The sequence below is a fragment of the Chrysemys picta genome, chromosome 1 (genome assembly GCF_011386835.1).
Source record: "Chrysemys picta bellii isolate R12L10 chromosome 1, ASM1138683v2, whole genome shotgun sequence".
NCBI lineage: Eukaryota > Metazoa > Chordata > Testudines > Emydidae > Chrysemys > Chrysemys picta.
Genome location: NC_088791.1, coordinates 26,485,012 through 26,507,008, shown reverse-complemented (window position 1 = coordinate 26,507,008; position 21,997 = coordinate 26,485,012). Strand labels below are relative to the sequence as shown.

The 21,997-nt window shown below is 39.1% G+C and overlaps 1 protein-coding gene across 2 annotated transcripts in view; it reads left to right on the top strand.

The window, feature by feature from the left end:
* Nucleotides 1–21,997, top strand: part of RELN (reelin) — a 452,511-nt gene that overhangs the window by 300,529 nt on the left and 129,985 nt on the right. For both annotated transcript variants that reach the window (XM_008172472.4, XM_065557727.1), the window contains exons 15-20: nucleotides 2,430–2,558; nucleotides 4,964–5,073; nucleotides 10,067–10,133; nucleotides 11,077–11,310; nucleotides 11,906–12,067; nucleotides 18,461–18,697. In XM_008172472.4, the coding sequence (XP_008170694.3) occupies nucleotides 2,430–2,558; nucleotides 4,964–5,073; nucleotides 10,067–10,133; nucleotides 11,077–11,310; nucleotides 11,906–12,067; nucleotides 18,461–18,697 (939 nt within the window). The remainder of the gene's footprint in view (nucleotides 1–2,429; nucleotides 2,559–4,963; nucleotides 5,074–10,066; nucleotides 10,134–11,076; nucleotides 11,311–11,905; nucleotides 12,068–18,460; nucleotides 18,698–21,997) is intronic.

The following is a 21,997-nucleotide window of genomic DNA, read 5'->3' as shown; positions in this document are numbered from 1 at the left end:
CATTTGTGGATATATTGCAGGGAATGACACTGCATTGCCAGGGGCTTGACTATATCATCTAACACAGTGATACTGAAACTCGGGAGCCACAAATGGCTCTTTAATGTGCCTCCTGTGGCTCTTTGCAGCACATGATATTAAAACACTGTGTGATTTAATTATAAACCAATCTAAGTTATTAACCAATCAGGATGCTTTTACTATGTTATTAGCCAATTGTAGAATACGTGGTCAGTCATTTTGCTGTGAGAATAATATATATATATATATATATGAGACAATGAATTCATACTACTGTGGCTCTTTTGGATAATGTAGATCTCTAATTTGGCTCCTGGACCACTGAGGTCTGAGTATCACTGATCTAATGGGTCTTCTCCTAGTCTGATTTCCATCTATCTGTATTCACTGGTACATTTCAGCAGCTATGTGCAGCTTTGGAGATACACAGTTTATGGCTCTGTTGTGTCACTAGAGCAGCTCTAAACATCTGGGGTGCTGAGTCCAGGTGAGCTTTACCTGCTGTGTCACAGTCATGTGATACCAATTGGGTAATGCTGTTCTCAGAGATGGCTGTAGTGATGTCTCTCCATCCAGCTGCTACGTAGATAGACAGATGCACTGAGCAGTCCCCCCAATACCTAATGCGAGGCATTGGTTATTCTTTTTATGACTGGCATTCAGTCATTGAGGGAAAGACTGTAATGACAGTTGGATCTGATAACTATCATAGAGTGAAAAGAAAAAAGGAGCATTAGGTGGATGACTAATATTGTCTCCCCTGTCTTCTAAATATATACCTATCTGGGGATTGATAGTAGCAGAGGTGGTATCAATACCACACTTGATATTTAAAGAAAAATAGAAAGAAGGAAAACTAGTCAGTCTCTTCAACAGTGAGACAACTCATTGGAGTTATTCTGACCCTAAGATTACTGCCAGTGTGCTACTCCCATGAGCAGTGTAGCCTCAGGTGGGGATGGAGGGACAGATCAAAGACAAAGGGTTTCCTCAACAGGAGCACAGCTGAAATATCCCAATACCTGGGGGGGTTGTCTTCTGTAGGTGTATGGAGACATTCTTTCCTCCGACAGGTTGGCCTGCTATAGAGCTAGTATCCACAGCCTTATGCAGGATGCATGGATTAGAGAGTCCTGGATATTTTGAGCTATAAAGGGTTTTATATAATTTCCTAATCAAAGCACCTATTGTATGCCAAAAATATTTCAGTAGTGCTGTGCTACATGCTTGGGCAGTCAATCACTTGGCATTTTAGTCCAGATAGCGCTGAGTGAAGGAAATGTAAATAACATAACTCATTTGCTTTCTCAATCTAGTGACTCTCCCAAGGAAGTAATTAATAAAATCTATTAGCAGTCAGATCAGTCAGACTCTCCTTCTTAATATTTTTCTTCAGTACTGCACTCTGACTGGTTCTTACTAACAGGTAATACTCCTGGGGGAATTCTACACCAAAAAATTAAAAATTCTGCACACAATATTTTAAAATTCTGCAAATTTTATTTGACAAAAATAACACTACATAATCATGCCAGTTTCAATTATTTTGGTAATTTATTTCAAAATATGTGTCAGCAAGTTTGTCTGTAACAACAGACACAAAATTTCCCCCAGAAGTAGAGTTAAAGAAACCCCTCTGACAACACAGTTCCTGTTTCTCTGCCTCCTCACCCCCCACAAACCCCAACCATGGTCCCCCCATCCAATTCACCGCACACCCTACCCTCCAGAGTCCAGCCACAGGGCCCCCCCAGCTCAGATACCCACTCCCTACCCCTCAGAGCCCAGGGATCCTGAGGGAGAAACAGCCTGTTGCTCGGTCACAGGCTTGTGTGAAGTTTCCTGTATGCCGCCCTCTCCTTCCCTCAGGGGATGCTGGGAACTGCATCTGCCAGGAACCCTCTAGCTCCCTCCCGCTTCCCCTGGCAGGGTCTTCTATGTGTGAGCTGTACTCTGCCAGGTCCAGTGGCCCCTAGTGGCAGCCAGCAGCACTGCAGCCCATTTCTGTGGGGGAAAGGAAATTCTGCGCTAAAACCATTAATATCTGCAAAATTCTGCATTGGGCAGTGGTGCAGAATTCCACCAGGAATAATGTAAGAGTAACATCAATCCCATTTAAATACAACATAAAAATAAACGTGTAATGGCCAAATAAGGACTGCAATAATTGCTTTCACCTCTATCAGTTAAAAGTGTTCGTATATGGTTTACATTTTGTTGTCTTTAAAATACTGAGCTTGCTTCATGTTTTCATTTTCAGTGTTTTGCCCTCAAAGGCATTTCATATTTCAACATCCGAGGTATCAATTATTTAGCAACCAATGAGTTTTAAAGCTTTTATATGTTGGTGCTACAAATGCTGATGTATTATATTTAGTCTGAGGTGAATACTCTGTTTATGTTGTTAGTGTCTACTTGGAGTTTTCAACCAATCATGGCCGTTCCTGGTCCTTACTTCACACTGAGTGCTTGCCTGAGATATGTGCTGGGTCTCATCTTCCTCACAGTACCATCTATGCCTCTGAAAACTACAGTGGGTAAGAGAATTCTGTGCAAAACTAGCAGAGATTCAAGACTACAAAAGGAAGCAAATCCTTTATGACACTGGAAAGCAGTAAAGAAGGTGTCCCCATGCAATCTTTCATTTCTGATTAACTGGGGATGGCAAGCAAAGGAGCTTTTTTTTCTGGCTACCCAGAAATGAAACGTTATATACCTCAGATTACACTATACAACAAAAACAGAGAGGCGGACTCACCCCTGCGGCGCCTCCTGCTGGTCGTCTCAGGAATTAGCTCTTCCAGCATCCTGGAGCACCCCCTGCAGGCCGGTGATCTGCCTGTCCTCTGGCCCCCGTGTCTCTCCCGGACCCCGGTGCCCTTGTATCTGGGGTGCTGCCCCCTGGCAGTACACCCCTCAGTACTAGGGTCTCCCCTCCCTGGGGAACCCCCACCCACTATCCCTACCTCACCTCAGAATAAGGCCACTGCCAGTCACCAACTAGCTCCCGCTCCCTGGAGCAGACTGCAGTATAGGCCACTCATCACAGGCAAGGTTGGGTTTGGACCTGCTGCCTTAGCCTACCCATGGACTGCCCTCTGCAAGCCCTAGTACCCCTTGGCCTTCTAGTAGGCCGCAGCCTGGGGCTATCCAGGGTGGAGCTCCCCAGCTACTCAGCCTGTCCCCAGCCCCGCTCCACTCAGGTACTCTGTCTCTAGCTCACTGCAGCCAGGCCCTTCTCCCTTGGCTCCCAGCCTTCTTATACAGGCCAGCTGGGGCCTGATTGGGGCGTGGCCCAGCAGTGGCTACTTCCCCAATCAGCCCAGTAGCTTTTCCCTTTGCCCCAGCCCTCTGCCAGGGTTGTTTTAAACCCCTCAGGCAGGAGCGGGGTAACCACCCCGCTACATATAGCAATATTATTTGTCTGATGCTACAGGCAAAAATTACATACATACATACACAAAATGAGGAAAATTTTACTTGAGTTTTTGTTTTGATTAATCTATTAAATTATAATAACAAAGGTCTCTTCCACCTATGGCCATGTTTTACATGATCCACATCTTTTACTAATTTAGAATTATGACATTTGGAATACAATGTACCTCCGGATTTCAGTAGCCAAAAATTGTGATCATAAATATTTTGTTGGGTATAACAACATATAGAGGTTCAGCAAGAAAAAAATAGCCATTGACTGGGTGAAATGTGCTAATCATGCATTAATCTAAAAGAAGAAAAATAAAGGGCCAGATCCTGTTCCCAATTAAGTATGCTTGATGCTACTCTGGCAGTGCAACATGGACTTAAGTGACCATCTGTGGATTCCTCTTGCATAGGGCAATCCCATGATGGCACAGAGCTGACGTAACTGCCTGTATCCCACCTCCCAGCTTCCTTGTAGCCCTCAGAATAGAGAGCAAGTCAGAGGCATGACCATGGAAGGGAACATAGTTGGAGTGCCTTGACGACCATTACAATTGATCATAACTTACAGCAGACATGAGATGCTCAGATAATTATAAGGATGACAGCCATACAACTACCTAGATGGGTAGAAGTTGCACTAGTGGCCAGAGCCATCCCCTGCCTGCCCGCCCCAGGATTGGGTGGCTGTAAAGGTGGCAAATAGCAGTCTTGATCCCCTCTTCAGGTCCTGCTCCAAGTGGAGCTCAGCCAGATCCAAAGACTTAATGTAGCTTTAGAGAGGTCCACTGTCAGGGAAAGGTTCATTATATTAAGCAGTTCAAGGGCAGTATTAACTTTGATCATTTGAATAGAAACCACAACATATTTTTGTTTGTTTCATTTTAAATGCTTTAAATGACATATATTGTAATGTATTAAAATACCATGGGCCAAATTCTCCTTGGGTAGCTGTGAAGTGGGAAAGCGATTGGGGCACTAGCCTGGGACTTGGAATTAACGAGTAAGATTTTTTTTTCAGGAACAAATATTTAATATTGGGCTCTTCAATCTATCAGAGAACGGTATAACACAATCCAATAAATGAAAGTTGAAGCTAGACAATTTCAGACTAGAAATAAGGTGTACATTTTCCATGGTGAAAGTAATTAACCATTGGAACAATTGACTAGAATCATGGTGGATTCTCCATCACTGACAATTTTTAAATCAAGATATTTTTCTAAAAAGGGATTATTTCTGCTTTAGGGATTATTTTGGGGAAGTTCTATGGTCTGTGTTATACAGGAGGTCAGACTGGATGATCACAGTGGTCCCATCTGGCCTTGGAACCTATGAATCATTTACAGCATATAAATCTGTAGTAACTGCATTGACTTGTGAAAGCAGAATTTAGGTCTATATAAGTATAAAGTTCTTAAAACTCTTCAGTGTAAAATAAATGTCAGCAATGTATACTAATATTTAACAACTACCATTTAAAAATGTGAGAATTTATGTGTGAAATGTATTTCAGGTGGAACCGAATAACTATTCCCCTTCCCAGTGCAGCATTAACCAGAAATACCAGGATTCGATGGAGACAAACAGGACCAATCCATGGAAATATGTGGGCGATTGATAATAGTTAGTATTCATACCTGTTATCATCATGTACCATTCAGGTACAATTTCCATACACAGTTCCCAGTAGACACATATTTCCCAATGTCATAAGGTAGGGATTTGCAGATTGTTAAACATCCATCTTATGTGCACTTGGTCACCAGTCTTTAATGAAGCTAGAGGAGAATTATATAATCTGAAAAGGCAGTGGAATCAGAAGATAAAATGATGTAGAGTGGCAGCGGGCAAAATGTAGATTATCTTTTTTTTTTAATTGAAAGCTTTCTAAAAGTAGAATATTCGTGATGAAGGGCTAATATAACATTTCCTCTGACTGCTTAGATCCAGTTAACATAAGTAGGTACTAAATTGTGCTATTAAGAATGTGTACTGTACTTCCCTAAGTAACAACTGCAATATCTGGGATATATTATACCTGCTAGACCCAGAAGACCTTAATAAAGAAACACTACCACCAGCACATGGATGACAGCTTTTGCATTGTGTACACTATTTGATAGGGAGAAGTATCTTCTATGATAGTACATTTCTCTAGTTCCATTTTAGAGGCTTATTTTTACCTAAATTATTTTCTAATACCTATAAATACATCTTTTTTTTAAATTGTGCATTTATTTTGAAAAAAACAAGGCGACAATAGGAGTCTTGCAGTGAATCACATAGTAATAAATCTTACAGTCATGGAAAGGCAGGCTCAGTCAGGATAGGAATATTTAAAACAGAAACAAGTACTTTGTGAATGCAAGATTTGTATATCCCTGGATTTATACCTCATATATAACAATGACCATATATAAGGATGATACTGAGCAGGCCACAGCTAATTAAAGGAAAGACGTTCTGCAACAAACCAAGGTGCAGATATGTTTGTGGAGCACAGGAATTTGTTTTTCTAGGTATGTAGATAAAAATGCATTATATTATGAATGCATATTTTATAGTCTGAAACTTCTGATTAAATTGTGGGGCGCCACAATTCTTAAGACACTTTGACATGATATTAGGGACCAGCAAGATACAGCACATTTTAATTTTAATTTTAAACAAGCTATGCTCCCAACATCACTACATTTTAAGTGTTACAAAGAAGCCCTTTGGCATTTTGAAAAAAGAAAAGCCTTTTGAAACTGCCAGGATATTGAAATGTAAAAAAAAAAAATATTGAGCTAATGAAGTAGTTAATTTCCATCACGTTTTTGGAAATGCTATTTCCTTATTCCCATTAGTGTGATTTAGTATCATCTCAATATTCCCAAGGCAGTATTAATTCTTGTCTTGAATATAGCGACATTATCTCAAAAATTAAGCAAAATGAAGGGTAAGTCAAAACACTGATGTCTATGAAAGGTGAGAATATATAAGGAATTACAAAATGTAGCTGTCAATGCAAGTTTCTGGAAACAACAGAATGATTCAGTCAATGCAAGTCTACAGAAATTTTACAATAGGAAGAAAAATACAGGATTTGGATTGTTAATTCAAAAATATAATTATCACTCAGTATTACATCATGGGGATTTTTCTTCTTTTAAAAACTAGCCTTCACAGCATATCAGACCTTTAAGGGGAAAGCTCCTGTCTAAAATTTATCTCCATGAGTCACCAATAAATCCTGATCATGAACTAACATCATAGGTTTGGGTAGTCAGGAGTCTTGTTAAATCCTCTGCAGAATTCCTGCAGTTCTCTTTTGACTTTCTTTAAACTTCTTGCACTGCCAAAGAGTGCAGTCTTTTGGAGGTCAATGACAGTGATGTCTTCCACTCCTAATGTGTTCTTGAGCTGCTCATCCATACCCTTAGGGATTGCTCCAAATGCTTCACAGATCAATGGATCACTTTTGTTCTAATTTTTCATAATTGTTCCACTTCATGGCATAGCTCTTCATATTTAACTATCTTCTCTTTTTGTTTCCTTTTTATGTTTGTCTGCTGGCACGGCAATGCCAATTAACACCGTCTTGTTTGTTTTCTTTTCTACAGCCACTATGTCTGGCCTGTTGGCCTGCACTGTTTAGTCTGTGACAATTGCCAGATCCTGTAAAATCTTCATTCTCTAGAGCACTTTCAAATTGGTGGGTCATCATTTTGCATGTTTTGTTTAAATCCATATTTGCCACAGAAGCTCCAATTCAGACAGTTGGCAATCTCATTGTGTCTCTTCATAAATTCTTTTCCAGTCAGGCTCCTGCAGGCACTCAACAAAAGTTCCACCGTCTCTTCTTTTTCAGAACACATTCTGCAGTTCGGAGAGCAGTTCTGTTGGCCAGTTTTGTTTAGAATGTAATCAACCCTTAATGATTGCTCTTGTGCAGTCATAATGAGGCTCTCTGACTCTCTTTTGAGGTATCCTTCTACAAGTCATAAGTTTGTTAATCTTTGATCACTAATGACTTTGATCTCTCTCCATCGCATTGATTTCTCTGTAAATCTTTCTAGTTTTTCTTTGGTATTTGCGTTCTCCTTTTTTATGTTTTCTTGGACTGGAATGCATGCTTGTCCAGCACTTGGTATAGCGACCACATGATCTTTTATTTTGGCTGACTCCTCATATTTTTGGATGTTATATTTTTCATTGTCAATTGCTTCCTCCACAGATAGCAGACCTTTTCTTCCATCATGTTGTCTGATGTACATCCTGGCCGTGTCCTGATTGATATCCATTACTCTAAGTCTATGCATTTTCAGGAGCTTTCTTGTTTAGTTGTGAAATTTTTCTTCTCCTCTTGATTCCACTTGTTAACTCCGGCAGTGTACCATAATACTTTTATCACGCAATGGCTCAGCTCAAATTCCTTGAGATGAGTTGTGTCTTTAGATTAGTTCTTATTCATCTGTAATACTGTTTCCCCACTTCTTCTTTGAGTTCCTAATGTTGTAACTCTGTCAGTTCCGTGAGGTATATGTAGGGGCCATGATGAGAGGTATCTCCTCAGCAGTGCTAGGGCTGAGTAGTGAGACCTTATGCAGGCCAGACTCCCATTGAGAGTTTTGCCTGTGTACGGACTACAGTATCAAGACCATGTTAAATATAGATATCCTACTTAATATTTGCCCTTGATACTATGGAGCTAGAAATAAAAAAAGAGTGCAGATCGTGCCAATGGTCTAAGCCCATTTTTCACATGCTTCTCATCATGTTCCCCCAAATCTCTGCATTTTTCTGTTCTGTAAAGCCAGGAATAAAAAATATATATGAAATGATTAAGGGTGTAGTCCTGCCCCTTTTGAGGTCAATAGCAAACCCCCCATTGATTTCAGTGGTGTCAGGATTTCACCATAAATCCATTAAACTATCGTTATTTTTAGAACAAAATATGCTGAATTAATAGTTATGCAGTAAATGTAGTTCTGTCAAAGGATTTTAAACACTGAGCACTGTAGCATGCAGGCAAACTTATCAGCAACCTATCCACTAAGTACCCAATCCAAAACCTGTTGAAGTCTTTCCTTTGGCATCAATGGACTTTGGACCAGGCCTGGAAAGCCTGGTCTTCCTAGCTGCTGAGTGCTCTCAACTTGAATAGATGTCAGTGGAATTGAAGGCATTCAGCACTTAGTAAGATCCGACCCGTGTATGTTGACAAATCACCCACATTCACAGCACAGCTTGCCAGTTAAAAATGTAGGATGGAGAGAGAGAAGAATTTCAAAGATTCAATACACTGACCTTTTAGCTCTCCAGACCTCTTTTCAAATATGTATTAAGTCACACAAAATCCAGAGTCCGACCCTCTTTAGAAAATGTTGCGAACCTTCAACTTCGATAAAGCTTTTCTGACATGATAAAAATGACATTCACAGCACAGCACAGCTAAGTAAAATAAATGACTCAAACAAGCAGATAACATAACCCTATCAAGAGCAGAGTTTTTACATCCAAAAAGGGAGAAAAGCTAGAGAGACTCCATGAAGTCTGCAGGGAAGATTGCTATTGCCGTCTATTTTACGTGAAAAGAGCTCATACACTGCCATGAAGGGCAAAAGTTTAAGAAAGAAAGAAGGAATTGATCCTCTCAATTTGGTGTCAGGTGGGTTTTGATAACATTCCAAAAGTCACTATACAAGTGCCACAGCTCTATGTAGTTGGTAATCTGCGCAGGAAAGTCTTTGTGTCCATTCAGGATTATGCTGCATTTACAGAGGTATGGCATAAGGGGATATTCCCTATGTACTTGCACTGTCCCTGGCTCCAGTTAATGCTAATAGTTTCTCAACTTCAGGCTTACAAAAATTTACTCCCAAGATAGTTAGCAAATGTATTCATTTGGATTATCTCATAAAAACCACACAGTGATGATCCCAACTAATCTTTCCTACCCTCTTATTGTATCACTGAATATGAAAGTTGTCTTGCAAATAGAAAAGCTACTCTTACAGGAGAAAGGTGAGATATAGTAGTATGTTGTCAGGTGCCTGGACTGGTTATTCAGTGCATATGATTTTCATTTTTGTTTAATGCAAATGAAATATTAATACAGTTCTCTTACTAAAAATGCATGATATTAATATTTCCCTGTCAGAAGTTGGGGCCAGATCCCAGTGCCACTGAGTCCTACAGGAGTGTTGCCATTAATTTCAGTCAGAGAAGGAATAACCTTCAAGATTTTGCAGCAATGCTAATGGGAGGCCTACATGCCCAAAATAGGGTGGAGAAAGGAGAAGGATAAGAAATGCCCAGACAAGCCAGCTACATCTATTCTCCTCTTTAGAAATCTTTAAACAATATAGTTGCATATATTAAAACATCTCCAGCATCTCAAACTTATCCATGGGTCTCCCTGATCTAAGTCAATATTTATTTACTCAATCCTGCAGAGAGGTACCACAGAGTGCATCATTACTCCCTCAGGTAGTCCCATTCCTGTCATGGTACTACAGAGAAACACTAATATCTGTTTGCAAGATCAGACTCACATGCTCAACAAGGTGTTGGTTATCTTTCTTTGTCACATAATATAACCTTTAATTTAACCTATTTCTTTTCTCTGCAGTTTATATTGGTCCATCTTGCCTCAGATTCTGCTCAGGGCGAGGACAATGTACTAGAAATGGCTGCAAGTAAGGGCTATAATACTGGAGTTGATGTGTTCACTTTTTGTCATGCAATTTACTTTGTAAACTGAAAATTGAAATTTTCATTTCAGCCCTTGTAATTTTATAAAGGCTAAATGTAAAATCAGTTAATGTAGCATCTGAAATGTATCAAATTAGTAATACAACATAAGTTTAATAGTAAATTTCTAAATGACTTTATCTAATAATTTTATTTTATATTAAACCTGGAGAGATTTGGACCACCTATTCATTTTGAAATGTACTGTATTACATGCTAGAAATTACAATGATGCTTTTTATATTTTCTTATTGGTAAATTGTGGGTTTTCCATTTTCCATTAAACTGTGCCACTTTTGAACAGATTAGAATATTTATATTAAGACCAAAAACAGCCTGGTTTTCAGAGGAGCAGTGCTTTTTGAAAGTCAGGCTCCTTCAGGGTGTCTCGCTAAAACTCAAGGCACTCAAAATCATTAGCCACTTTTGAAGATATTGTTCTAAATATTTTCTGGGTTCTCTTGTATTGTGTGGCGTTAGCTCTAATCAGATTTGATCTGTTACAGTTACGTAGTAGCAAACTAATTATTTGATATGTGGCAGTAGCAGTAGGATCTTCGTGCCACAAACAAGAAGTAGACTATCTCTATATTTTTATTTTACAATATGTAGATATTGACTTCTATTTAGATGAATAGCAAATTTTTTTGAACCAAAGCGTAAATATTGAAAAAAACAAATACATCATCCATAAGAATATTTTGAATACAGTATGACTTATTTTGAAGAGTCTCTCACTTTAGGTTCGAGAGAATCAATGGACTTTATTTTTAAGGTTTTAAAAGTTTACAACAGTTATGTTTGGTTGCAAAACTGTATCTTTTGCAGAAAAAATGTTTAAAACACTTATTTGGGATTAATTATATTTTTAATATATTTTTCTTATAGGTGTGACCCTGGGTACTCAGGACCTGCATGTGAAATGGCTTCCCAGACGTTCCCTGTGTTTATTTCAGAAAGCTTTGGCAGCTCCAGGCTCTCATCCTATCACAATTTTTACTCTATCCGTGGTGCTGAAGTCAGCTTTGGCTGTGGAGTCCTAGCAAGTGGCAAGGCCTTGGTTTTTAACAAAGATGGAAGACGTCAACTGATCACTTCTTTTCTTGACAGCTCACAGTCCAGGTGAATAAGAACGAATAGTAATGTGCTATTAACAAATCTTGAGACTATATTTGTAATAGAATTTACTGGTCCTTTCATCTTCACTTTTTGTTTTGTTTAATCTCTCTCGTGGTATGAGGAAAATTATAGAACATTTTGTTTCATATTTTAATTTTGATTGTGTAGAATAAGCTATAGTCCTTTCATTTCCCCTGTTTTGTAAATAGCATGAGTATTAAACAGATGTGGGGGCAGTTATTATATAGCCAGGCTAAAAATATGAAATGTTAATATCAAAACTGAATGTCAGAGCCAAGTGCTAATTCATTATGTATAAGGTTGTATTTATTTGACAGCTTGTGGCAGCTGATTAGATCCATTCAGTATCTCCTCCTCCCCTCCAGTGCCTAATAAATAATTAAATGTTGTAATGATTGGCATTTTAAAAATATATATGCCACATTGCATTACTTGATTGTAAAAACCATTTCAGCTACAAACAACTCATAACTGCAGTTTCTCAAAATTTGTCTAGATTTTTAAGATCAGAAAATGTGATTAGGAAAAAATGCTATATAAATGGTACCCTACCAATATTTATATAATTCTGATCTAGGTTCCTCCAGTTCACTCTGCGCTTGGGAAGCAAGTCTGTGCTGAGTACATGCAAAGCACCTGATCAGCCAGGAGAAGGAGTGTTACTACACTATTCATATGACAATGGGATTACATGGAAACTACTGGAACATTATTCTTATCTCAACTATCATGAGCCAAGGTATATGGATTATAATTATGAAAAGGGATATCTAAAGACAGCTAATATTGTGAGCAGTAATTTACAGCAGTATAGAGTGTAAATACATTTGTACTGAGATGTAGGGGAACTAATTTATACAATCTACCCTCACCAATTTATTGTGTTACAGAAAATCAGAGTATTCTGAGCACTGTATGTATCTGAGTCTTAGACGTTGGCAAGGAAATTCCGCCTTAGTGTAAGCACGTTGGCTTCAAGGTGGTTGCATCTGCTTACACCAGGGTTCAGTTTAGCCCAAGATTGCTTATCCCAAACAGAACTGAAGTTGTTTCCAGTGTATTGGAAAGCTGAGCTAAGGAAAAATGAGGAGCAGATGAGCATCAGTGATTTTTCCTTCATACAATAAGCCCTTGCCACTTTTCTGTTGTTAATACAACAATAAAATATTAAAGTCTATATCATTCCCTCCTTGGACAAGTTCAAACTGTGCTGGCAAACTTGCAGGGGGTCCAGGTATAGTTTGAAATGTGGGTTACTCCTTGCTAACTGAGCATTCTGTGCCTTCATCTCCATCCACAAACATATGCACCAATTCTGAACACATTCCTTTTTTGCCTATTCATATAAAAATAGATATTTAGGAACAATCTTTCAGCGTACATGGCAGAACAAATTGGAGCAGTTGTGGAAGAGAAGGAAGAAAGTTTCACAGTGAATCTCTAGCCTTGCAGCAGATTAAAGGAGGAGGGGAATAATGGCCTCAAAGAAGACCTCAGATTTGCTTGAGCCAACGCTATCCCCTCCCATGGAAACAGTCACGGGAAGGGAAAGGTTAAGATAAAATATGCACAGCGTTAAAGCCACAGACATACTACCACATCATTCGCTTGGGCTAGGAGTTTGTGAGCCTAAGAAGGAGGCGAGGGCACGGTCTAACCATGAGGATGTCTCAAGTTCTTCAGGGAAATCCTGAAAATCCTGAGCCATCAAAACAGAAAGACGCCTCTTCTTTTTCAGCCCAGTTTATTGTATAGCCATGCTGCCATTGACTGACCACTCATGTTTGGCTACAGTTCAGGAAAGCACTTAAGCACATGCTTAACATTAAGCTCATGAGAAGCCCCATTGAACTCACTTAAACACATGCCTGAGTGCTTTTCGGAATCAGAAACTTTTGGGCCTTTCCACCCTGCATCCTAGCTAAGCACTAAATAAAAATTGCTGCTTTGGGTTCTTACACATCTATATATTTTTCCCTAGTTGCTGACTATTGTTAAATTGTAATTAAAATGTACATTTATCAAACACAGATGAGCCTATATCAAGGAAAGATTTGATTCACTCTTCCCACTAATGTAATAACTAGACAATAGAAAAGATTATTAAGCACATTACAATGTAAACAATTCTGTAACATTAAAAATATTTATTTTGAGTAATAAATAGTATACCCCATAAAATGAGGGCAATAACTGTCTTTGATCGGATCTTCTTTATGTAGGCTTTAATTTCTGAAGTTTTAAATATGTACTACAGAGTGATTGTATAAACTCTAATACTAATAATCCTCTTTCAAAATTTTCTTTTACTTCCTTTATTACGGTCACATATATATTTTATATGGTTTCTAATTTTTAGATCCAAAATTAAAACTGTAGGATTTATATTTCCTCAAGGTTTTTAATATACAGTGTTATTAATTTTTTACAATAAAAAGGGAAATGCACATACCGGTAACTGATTTTTATCAAGTTTCTTATATAAATGTAGTAATTTACATTGGTGCTGTCACCCTTTTTTCTATTTGATCATCAGTATAAGCAGTTTCGTTTCTGTTGTTCTGGTGGCACTAAGGACTAAGCTCAACATAGACCCAATATATGATTGAAACATGCATAATAATAATAAATGGAGATATACCTATCTCATAGAACTGGAAGGGACCCTGAAAAGTCATCCAGTCCAGCCCCCTGCCTTCACTAGCAGGACCAAATACTGATTTTGCCCCACATCCCTAAGTGGCCCCCTCAAGGATTGAGCTTACAACCCTGGGTTTAGCAGACCAATGCTCAAACCACTGAGCTATCCCACCTCCAAATGCATGTTATGCATCTTATAAAGGTTTTCCCAAGTTTTTACTAGATTATGGGAAGATGGAACAAATGAACAGACATGCAAACCTGAAGGTAATACTGACAATTATTATGATTAAGAACATGAAAAAAGCTTCACCTTTGTATGTTAAGTTGTCTAAAAATAACTACTTTTGGGTAACAGATGGACTGCTGTAAAGTTTGGCAGTCCATCTGTATCCAGAAATTTAATTAATCTTCAGTCATATGAAAAAATTACATATTTAATGTTCTGCTGGAAAGTGCATGTAATCTACTGCTATTTGACAGCAACATTTTTCTTCTAAGAAGAACAGCGGTGGTTTTTCAATATTAGGTATGTGCATAGCTTGAAAGAATGAGATCAGAGCAAAGGTCTCTCAGCTGGTTTTACAAAAATCCTAGTGGTATGTGGTAATAGTACTAAGAACACTTTTCTTCTCTGCAGTGGAAAAGTCAACAGTAAGAATTTCCCTCCTTTTTTATCTATCTCTTGCAAATCAAAGTCAAACAAGAGAAGCTGTTGTAAACGTAAATACACCCGGGTTCTGCATGTTAACATATGCACTGCACAGCCTTTGTGTTCCCTGTTCTATTTGCCCCCTGTCGTGGAGGTGAGTCATTTATTTTCACAGGCAAGTAATTAGTTAATGTTTCCATTATCATCAATATATTAGTGATGAGTGTAGTGACTACTTTTAGGATTTTCAGTTACTGTTACTGCCAGCTAGGAATAGCAACTACTTATGTGAGTTTAAGAGATGCAAAAGGAATTAAATAGCAGACATCAGAGTCAGCCACTAAAAGAGAAATGTCTCCAGGGTTCTAAGAAAGACCTACTTCTTGCAGGCAGCTGCTCAGTGCTTCATGTTGTGTGCTGAGCAGAGTGTTCTTTAATGGCCCATGAGTGCAATCTCTCCTCAGCTTACTTCATTTTTATTGGCTTGTGAGAAACAAAGTATTATGCTCAATAACTCTTTCGGCTTTCAGTGGAAGGTCAACCCCTAACTACCATCTATGCCTTGAAAACTCTACTCTGAAGGTTGTAGGTTTAATACTCCTTGTGAACAAGGATTTCTTTGGGGGAAAGGGTTGGTTTTGTGGTTAATGTACATGAGAGTTAGGAGATCTGGGTCTTATTCGTGTCACAGACTTCCTGTGTGACCTTGGGCAAGTCACTTAATCTCTTTGTGCTTCAGTCTCCTCATTTGTAAAATGGGGATAACTGTTTAGATTGAACGTTGTCTTTAAAGTAGAAAATATGTATTTTCTGCACCCCTAACTTTAAAATGATTGAATAGATTTTTCGCAGACTTTCTCAAAAACGTATCTTTGGTTTGAAACCAAGGAGAGGAAGGTGAGCTGAACTTAATTCCTTATTAGTAGGACCCATTTAGTGCCTCTCCAGCCTTATTTAGAAAGTTACAAACTGAAAAAAGGGGGTTTGGAATAGGATACCCATCTCAGCCATTGAAGGGGCAGAACTGGCATGGTTCTATTGTAAGAGGTTAGAGCGAGTCCTAGCAAAGAGGCCACGCAGAGAGATTTTATTCCTCCTGCATGTTCAAGTGCTATGAAGTGGCTAGGTCCTAAAATCCACTACACCAGGGGCGGGTAAACTTTTTGGCCTGAGGGCCACATCAGGTTTCATAAATTGTATGGAGGGCCGGTTAGGGGAGGGGGTCGTGGCCCAGCCCCCACCTCCTATCTGCCCCCCCCCCCTCGGGACTCCTGCCCCATCCAACCCCCCCACCTTCCCTGACGGCCCCTCTGGGACTCCTGCCCCATCCACACACACCCGCTCCCTGTCCCCTGACTGCCCCCGGAACCCTGCCATCCCATCCAACCCCTCCTCTCATTCCTGATGGCCCCCCTGGGATCCCTGCCCCATCCAATCACCCCTTCTCCCTGTCCCCTCACTGCCCCTGGAACCCCTGCCCCTGACTGCCCCCTGCAGCCCCATCCAACCCCCCCTTCTTCCTGACTGCCGCCCCCGGGACCCTTGCCCCCATTCAACCCCCTGTTCCCTCCCCCGACCACCCCGCCCCCTATCCACACCCCCGCGCCCTGACCACCACCCCAAACTTCCCTGCCCTCTATCCAACTCCCTCTGCTCCCTGCCCCCTTACCACGCTGCCTGGTGCACTGGTGGCTGGCAGCACTACAGCCACGCCACCCAGCTGGAGCCAGGCCACGCTGCCGCCACCACACAGCACAGAGCACTGTGCTGCCCCAGGAGCTCACAGCCCCACCGCCCAGAGCATTGCGCCAGCGGTGGAGCGAGCAAGCTGAGGCTGAGGGGAAGAGGAGACAACAGGGGAGACCTGGGGCTAGCCTCCCGGGCCAGGAGCTCAGGGGCTGGGCAGGACAGTCCCACGGGCTGGATGTGGCCCGCGGGCTGTAGTTTGCCCACCTCTGCACTACACAGATCCCCAAGAAAAAAGTTCCTCTCTCAGAGGGAATGTAGTGTCCATAGACACTATCACTACCTTGAGTAGTAGCTGTGGAATAGTTCCACTGGTGCTCTTAAAGCCTGAGAACACTGTTTCATCTTCCTACGTCCCATCATAAAAGAACATGTGCAGAACCTGTTCAATCAGCCTTTGAGCAGATTCTACAGCATCACTTGACCACTCAGTGATAGCAACCCAGTTGATGTTGCTGTCTTATTTAAATATCCATCCATGTTTATAACTGAGCTATTTTTTCAGTGTACCTCTTTCACAAAGTGTTTGTGCTTGCTGATCCTGGATGCCATCTCATGAGCCTAGAACCTCAATAAAGCTTTTCTTGCAAGTGTTTATCCTGACTCTGTGGTCAACATTTATTTCCCAGTGCTTCCCAAAAGTCCCTTGTTTAGTCACACAATTTGATTTTTCCTGCCAATCAATTAACATGTTATTTCTTTAAAATAAACGTGACACTGCACAGCTGTTTTAATGCATAAATTAGGCTTCACAAAAACAATTTAGCAAGTGGTTTTCACTGTGTGGTTTTGTGCAAAGATATCTAAAGGTACAAGACAATTTCACACATCACAGGGAACAAAAGATTATCCCACAAACCTTGAATAATCATAAAATCTGGAAAAATAATAGTGCTAAGAGTATAAAATGATGTTTCCACTTTATCTGGCTTGTTATTGTATTTAAATTTCCTCTTAAAAATAAAGAAAAAACATGAGCCTCAGAATAAATTTACTGAAAACCCCTTTGCCAGCAATTAATAGTACACTGATGGAGACAAATGTCCATTTTGCCATTCCGCTTCACATCTCACCTTATATGTTGTACATGGGCAGCATGGTACTAGTGATTTATGGAACTTTCAAGAAGGTGTCATTGCTGTGGCAATTAATGTATGTTTCCTGCTGCTGTATACGATAATTGCTCCTGGAAATTAGATATTATTCTTAATTTTCTTCACAGTTTGTCAAGTACAGGTTTGTTGTCATAGCTGCCATGACAAATCAAGTGACCTTGCACAGCACAATAAGCTCATGGGACTGACCTACAATAAAATTTCTACACAGCCATAAAAGAAATCTGTATACCACACAAGACTACACATAATCTCTCTGCCTGACAAGATTAATCTTGATTGGTCCTCAAGCTGAGAATTTGCTAGGGTCAGTTCTTCTAAGTGAATGCACAACTTCATTGTATGCTGCAATGAAAATAAATTTGAAATTTAAAGTATTCCTACACTACAGAGTAGAGCACAGAAACCATGTGTATCTTATCAGATCAAAACAAAATACATAGGGATTGAGGCATTGAAGCTGATGGTGGGAGATATATATTGCCCCTCCTTGTGCCAATATGAACCATTGTGTTGTAGCTCAAATCTCAGTTCTAGTGAAACAAGAGCTGTTGCATTCACTTGCCCTCCCTCCAGGTTTCTCACATCACATGGAAGGGAAGCTTTAAAATCTTCCTGGAACTCTTTAGTAGCAGTATGGCAGAAGCTACTGTGGGGCTGTTCTGAATCAATGGAATCTTTGGCCTCTTTTGCTGCACCTGCTGCATCTAGTGTTAGGAATGTGTGGGTCTCCTGCAGGTCCAAGGTCTCATGGCAGAGTAGATGTTATGGCTGTTTTTCTAACTCCAACTCGCTACCCCTGACTTTTTCTGCCTTTAGTCCATCTACAGCAGTAGAAACCAGTGTAGGCCTCTGGCTGAATTTAGCACATAATTTTTAGATTCTGTATGTGCTTTAAAAAAAAATGAACCATTTTGGATTCCCACAAAATTATTATGTATAATGACAGTGTGAATAAGAACTTGCGTTTGTTTTTCAGAATAATTTCTGTGGAGCTACCAGAAGATGCAAGACAATTTGGTATTCAGTTCAGATGGTGGCAACCGTATCATTCTTCCCAGGGAGAAGATGTATGGGCTATCGATGAGATCATCATGACCTCAGTGCTTTTCAACAGCATTAGTCTAGACTTCACCAATCTAGTAGAAGTCACTCAGTCTCTGGGATTCTACTTGGGAAACGTTCAACCATGCTGTGGTCATGACTGGACCCTTTGGTGAGAACATAGATCATTTGTGTTGTATTTAAGTAGTTAATTTTAATATAATAAGCAAGTAATGTACAAAGTGATTGTTTTCCTTGTACTAGTAAGAGCTAATTGATTTCTGCATATTAATCTTTCTGGTAACTGTTCATTGTAATTTTCCCCCATGTACACATCACTAACAACAATAGAACCGATGACCTTTTCATAATGAGTAAATTTTACACTGCATTACACAGAGATTTACATTTGATGAGAACTATGCACATACAATACACTTCCTGCGCAATATATTGAAAGTTGAGCCCAAAATGACCACAAGTGATAATATAAATGCACCTGTTGTTATCACTTTACCTCCATAATACAGAATAACCAGTAAAGGACAAATAATTATATTTCTACATTTGTTTGCATGGACATTACAATTATTCTCTGGAACAGGAAAAAGGTCTGCAATGTTGCAAGTAATTTTGTTGGCATTACTGTTTATCTAGGCATCTATACTGTGCTTGGCATTGATATAAGAATTGCAGTCAGGGCTAGCCCTACATGCTTTCTTGCCAAGGGTGCCCCCCAGAAATTTTTCAGGTGATATGCCCAGAAACACATGAAGGCTAGGGAAGGAGAAACATCATATGGATTTTTATAAACTGATCCCCACTCTTTCCTTTACTATCCATCCATTATCAGTTAGGTAATTTCTTGTAGTCACCATAGCAGAAGTTAATCTTAGGGAGGGATTTGAATGAGCAGAAGGTACTGTAGCAGCCTTTCAGACAAGCTCAGGTAAGGGATTAATGCAGAAGGGAAGGCATGAAAGAGTTTAAAGTTTACTTCTTAGCTGTTGTTTCTACCTTTAAGTAATTTTCAGATCCAGCAGCTTGGTAAGATCTTGTCATCTCTGCTGGTATGGTATAGATATACCAGTGAAACAAGTCTAATTGATAGCAATGTGACTTGAATAGAATCATTTTTTTTAACTGAACAGTTTTTTAAATACTCTTTCAAATTTAATTTTACAATACATATTTTTATGCAATACTGAACAACGTTCTTTTTGTAAATCGTTAATATCTGTTCAAATAAAGTTGTGGAGTGTCTTAATATAATACATAGGTTAATGTAAGATAACAGTAGTTTAATTTCTGTGCTTTGATCAAACCCCAAGCAACATAGTTTCATCTCAATCTGAGCAACATTTTTAACCTACTATGGCTTTAATTGGTATAGATTCATTTACTTTGAGAAAGTACAATCATAGTAATTATAAGAACCCTCAAGGAAATATAAATAATTGTAGAATCCCCACGGACACCTAGAACAGCACCATAGGAGTTTTATTAACAAGTAAATTTGAGCAATCTGATTTGACTTTCTGATCATCTCTCAAACTATAAGGAGTTGACTTGGTTGTGGTAACAACACACAATGTGCTCTGGCAGTGATAATGAGACTTTATAAGCAGCATTAACTACTTTAATAAGGATGAGGAAGGTATTCACTGCTCATTAAAATGGAACAACATGGCAGGACTCAAATTGTTTGCATGTTCTTAGTCAAAGAGTTAGCACGAAAGCCCTCTAATGACATTGTTCTCCCTCTCTTATCATTAGACATATGTAACATATGTGATTTTCAAGATTAGATGGGAAAGCAAAAGTTCTGCTTTATTTTCCTCTAAGACCACATCAAAATTTTTAAATTACAGTACTGAATTCAGTGTCTTATTTACAGCCATGTCAGTAATTTTCTGTAGTGGTAAAAATGTTGATCTTTTCTTGTACCAAATAAATAAGTAAAGCTTTTGGAATACCAACATTTTATTGCTGGATAAGTATTCTTCAGGCTCATTGTAAGACATGAACTATGCCCTCCACTGACCTTGTTTCTCTCGAGGGAAATTTTTAAACTTATAACAGGTCTGTACAAATGGCTGGTAGTTAAATTAATTATTGTTGGCTTTTCCCAGCTGAAAGTCCATTTGGTTCTCATTTTCTAACTCATGACTTTCCATGAGCATGGGTAGCTGTAGCACTGAGAGTGTTCTCCTGAGAATACTCTGACAATTGCTTTTTCATTAGAACAACTATAGTCAATATGAAATAAATCATTTTACAGCATGTCATCCTAAAGCCCATTTTCAGTGGCGAGAAGATTGCCTCTAATTGTCTGTGTTGCTTTCATTTCTGGCTTGGAATCTGTAAATCTGGAACTATTTCTGCGTACAGTTTTGGGAAAGTTTCCCCAATAATCCCTGATTTTATTTTAAGAATATTTGCTTTATTGTTTGAGTTTTTTGTGATTATATATAACCAACAATCTAAATTTGCTGTTTATAATCTATTTGACATCTGAGTCATATACTTTATAATAGTAAGTAGATTCAACATACAGAAGGGATCCAGGACACACTGAGTGCAGAGAGTTTCACATTCAAAAACAAATAAGTTGCACACTTCTTTTTTGCAGAATGGTCATATACAGGCATGATTAATCCCATGTTTTTTGCATTATAGTGGGAGCATAATATGAACTGTAATATTTATTCACCTCTGTTTGTTTAACTGGAGTTAGTTATCAAACTTAACTTAAAGCCTTTTCTTTGGGATACTCCCATAGGTGTAAATTAAACTAGCTGCATATGAATAAATCATATTGGGCCAGATCATGACACTATTATTTAGCCCATAAGGAAGAGCAAATGGTTATGCTGTGCTGGGAGGGAAATTGTTTATAATGGGCCAGATTCACAATCAGTAAGGAGTAAAATTGACAGGACAAAACCTTACAATGTTGAGTGCATTGCACACAATTGAGGTTTTGCTTGTATTTCATTGGAGACTATTCCTTTTATTTTAAGCATCAACTTGTGACATAAAGCATATTGTTTTCATGCAATACACATAATTAAAATATAATATGATGATATAGTTAGGGATTATCTATGTGTATCAGACACAAGGAGATGTAAAATGCTCACACTTCTGCTATCTTCAGTTGCAGCAAGATTGGCCCCAATATGAGAGTTTGGAATCTGGCTGTTATGTTAATATTCTAGGTCAGTTTAGCCTTATCACTCAGTTATATCCATGTGGCTTTCTATTATTCCTGGAAGTACTGGCCTTGAAGGTGTAGTAAATCTGCAAATCCCATCACAGTTTACAAAGACGACTGGCTGACATTCGTTGTGATATCATTCCCAGAAGTACCAATTAGTTCAGAGTGCTTGCAGGTAGAATGATTATTTTGAGGGTACATGTGGGTATTGGCTATTTCTCTGCCTGCTCATGTGTAATTATGTACATAACT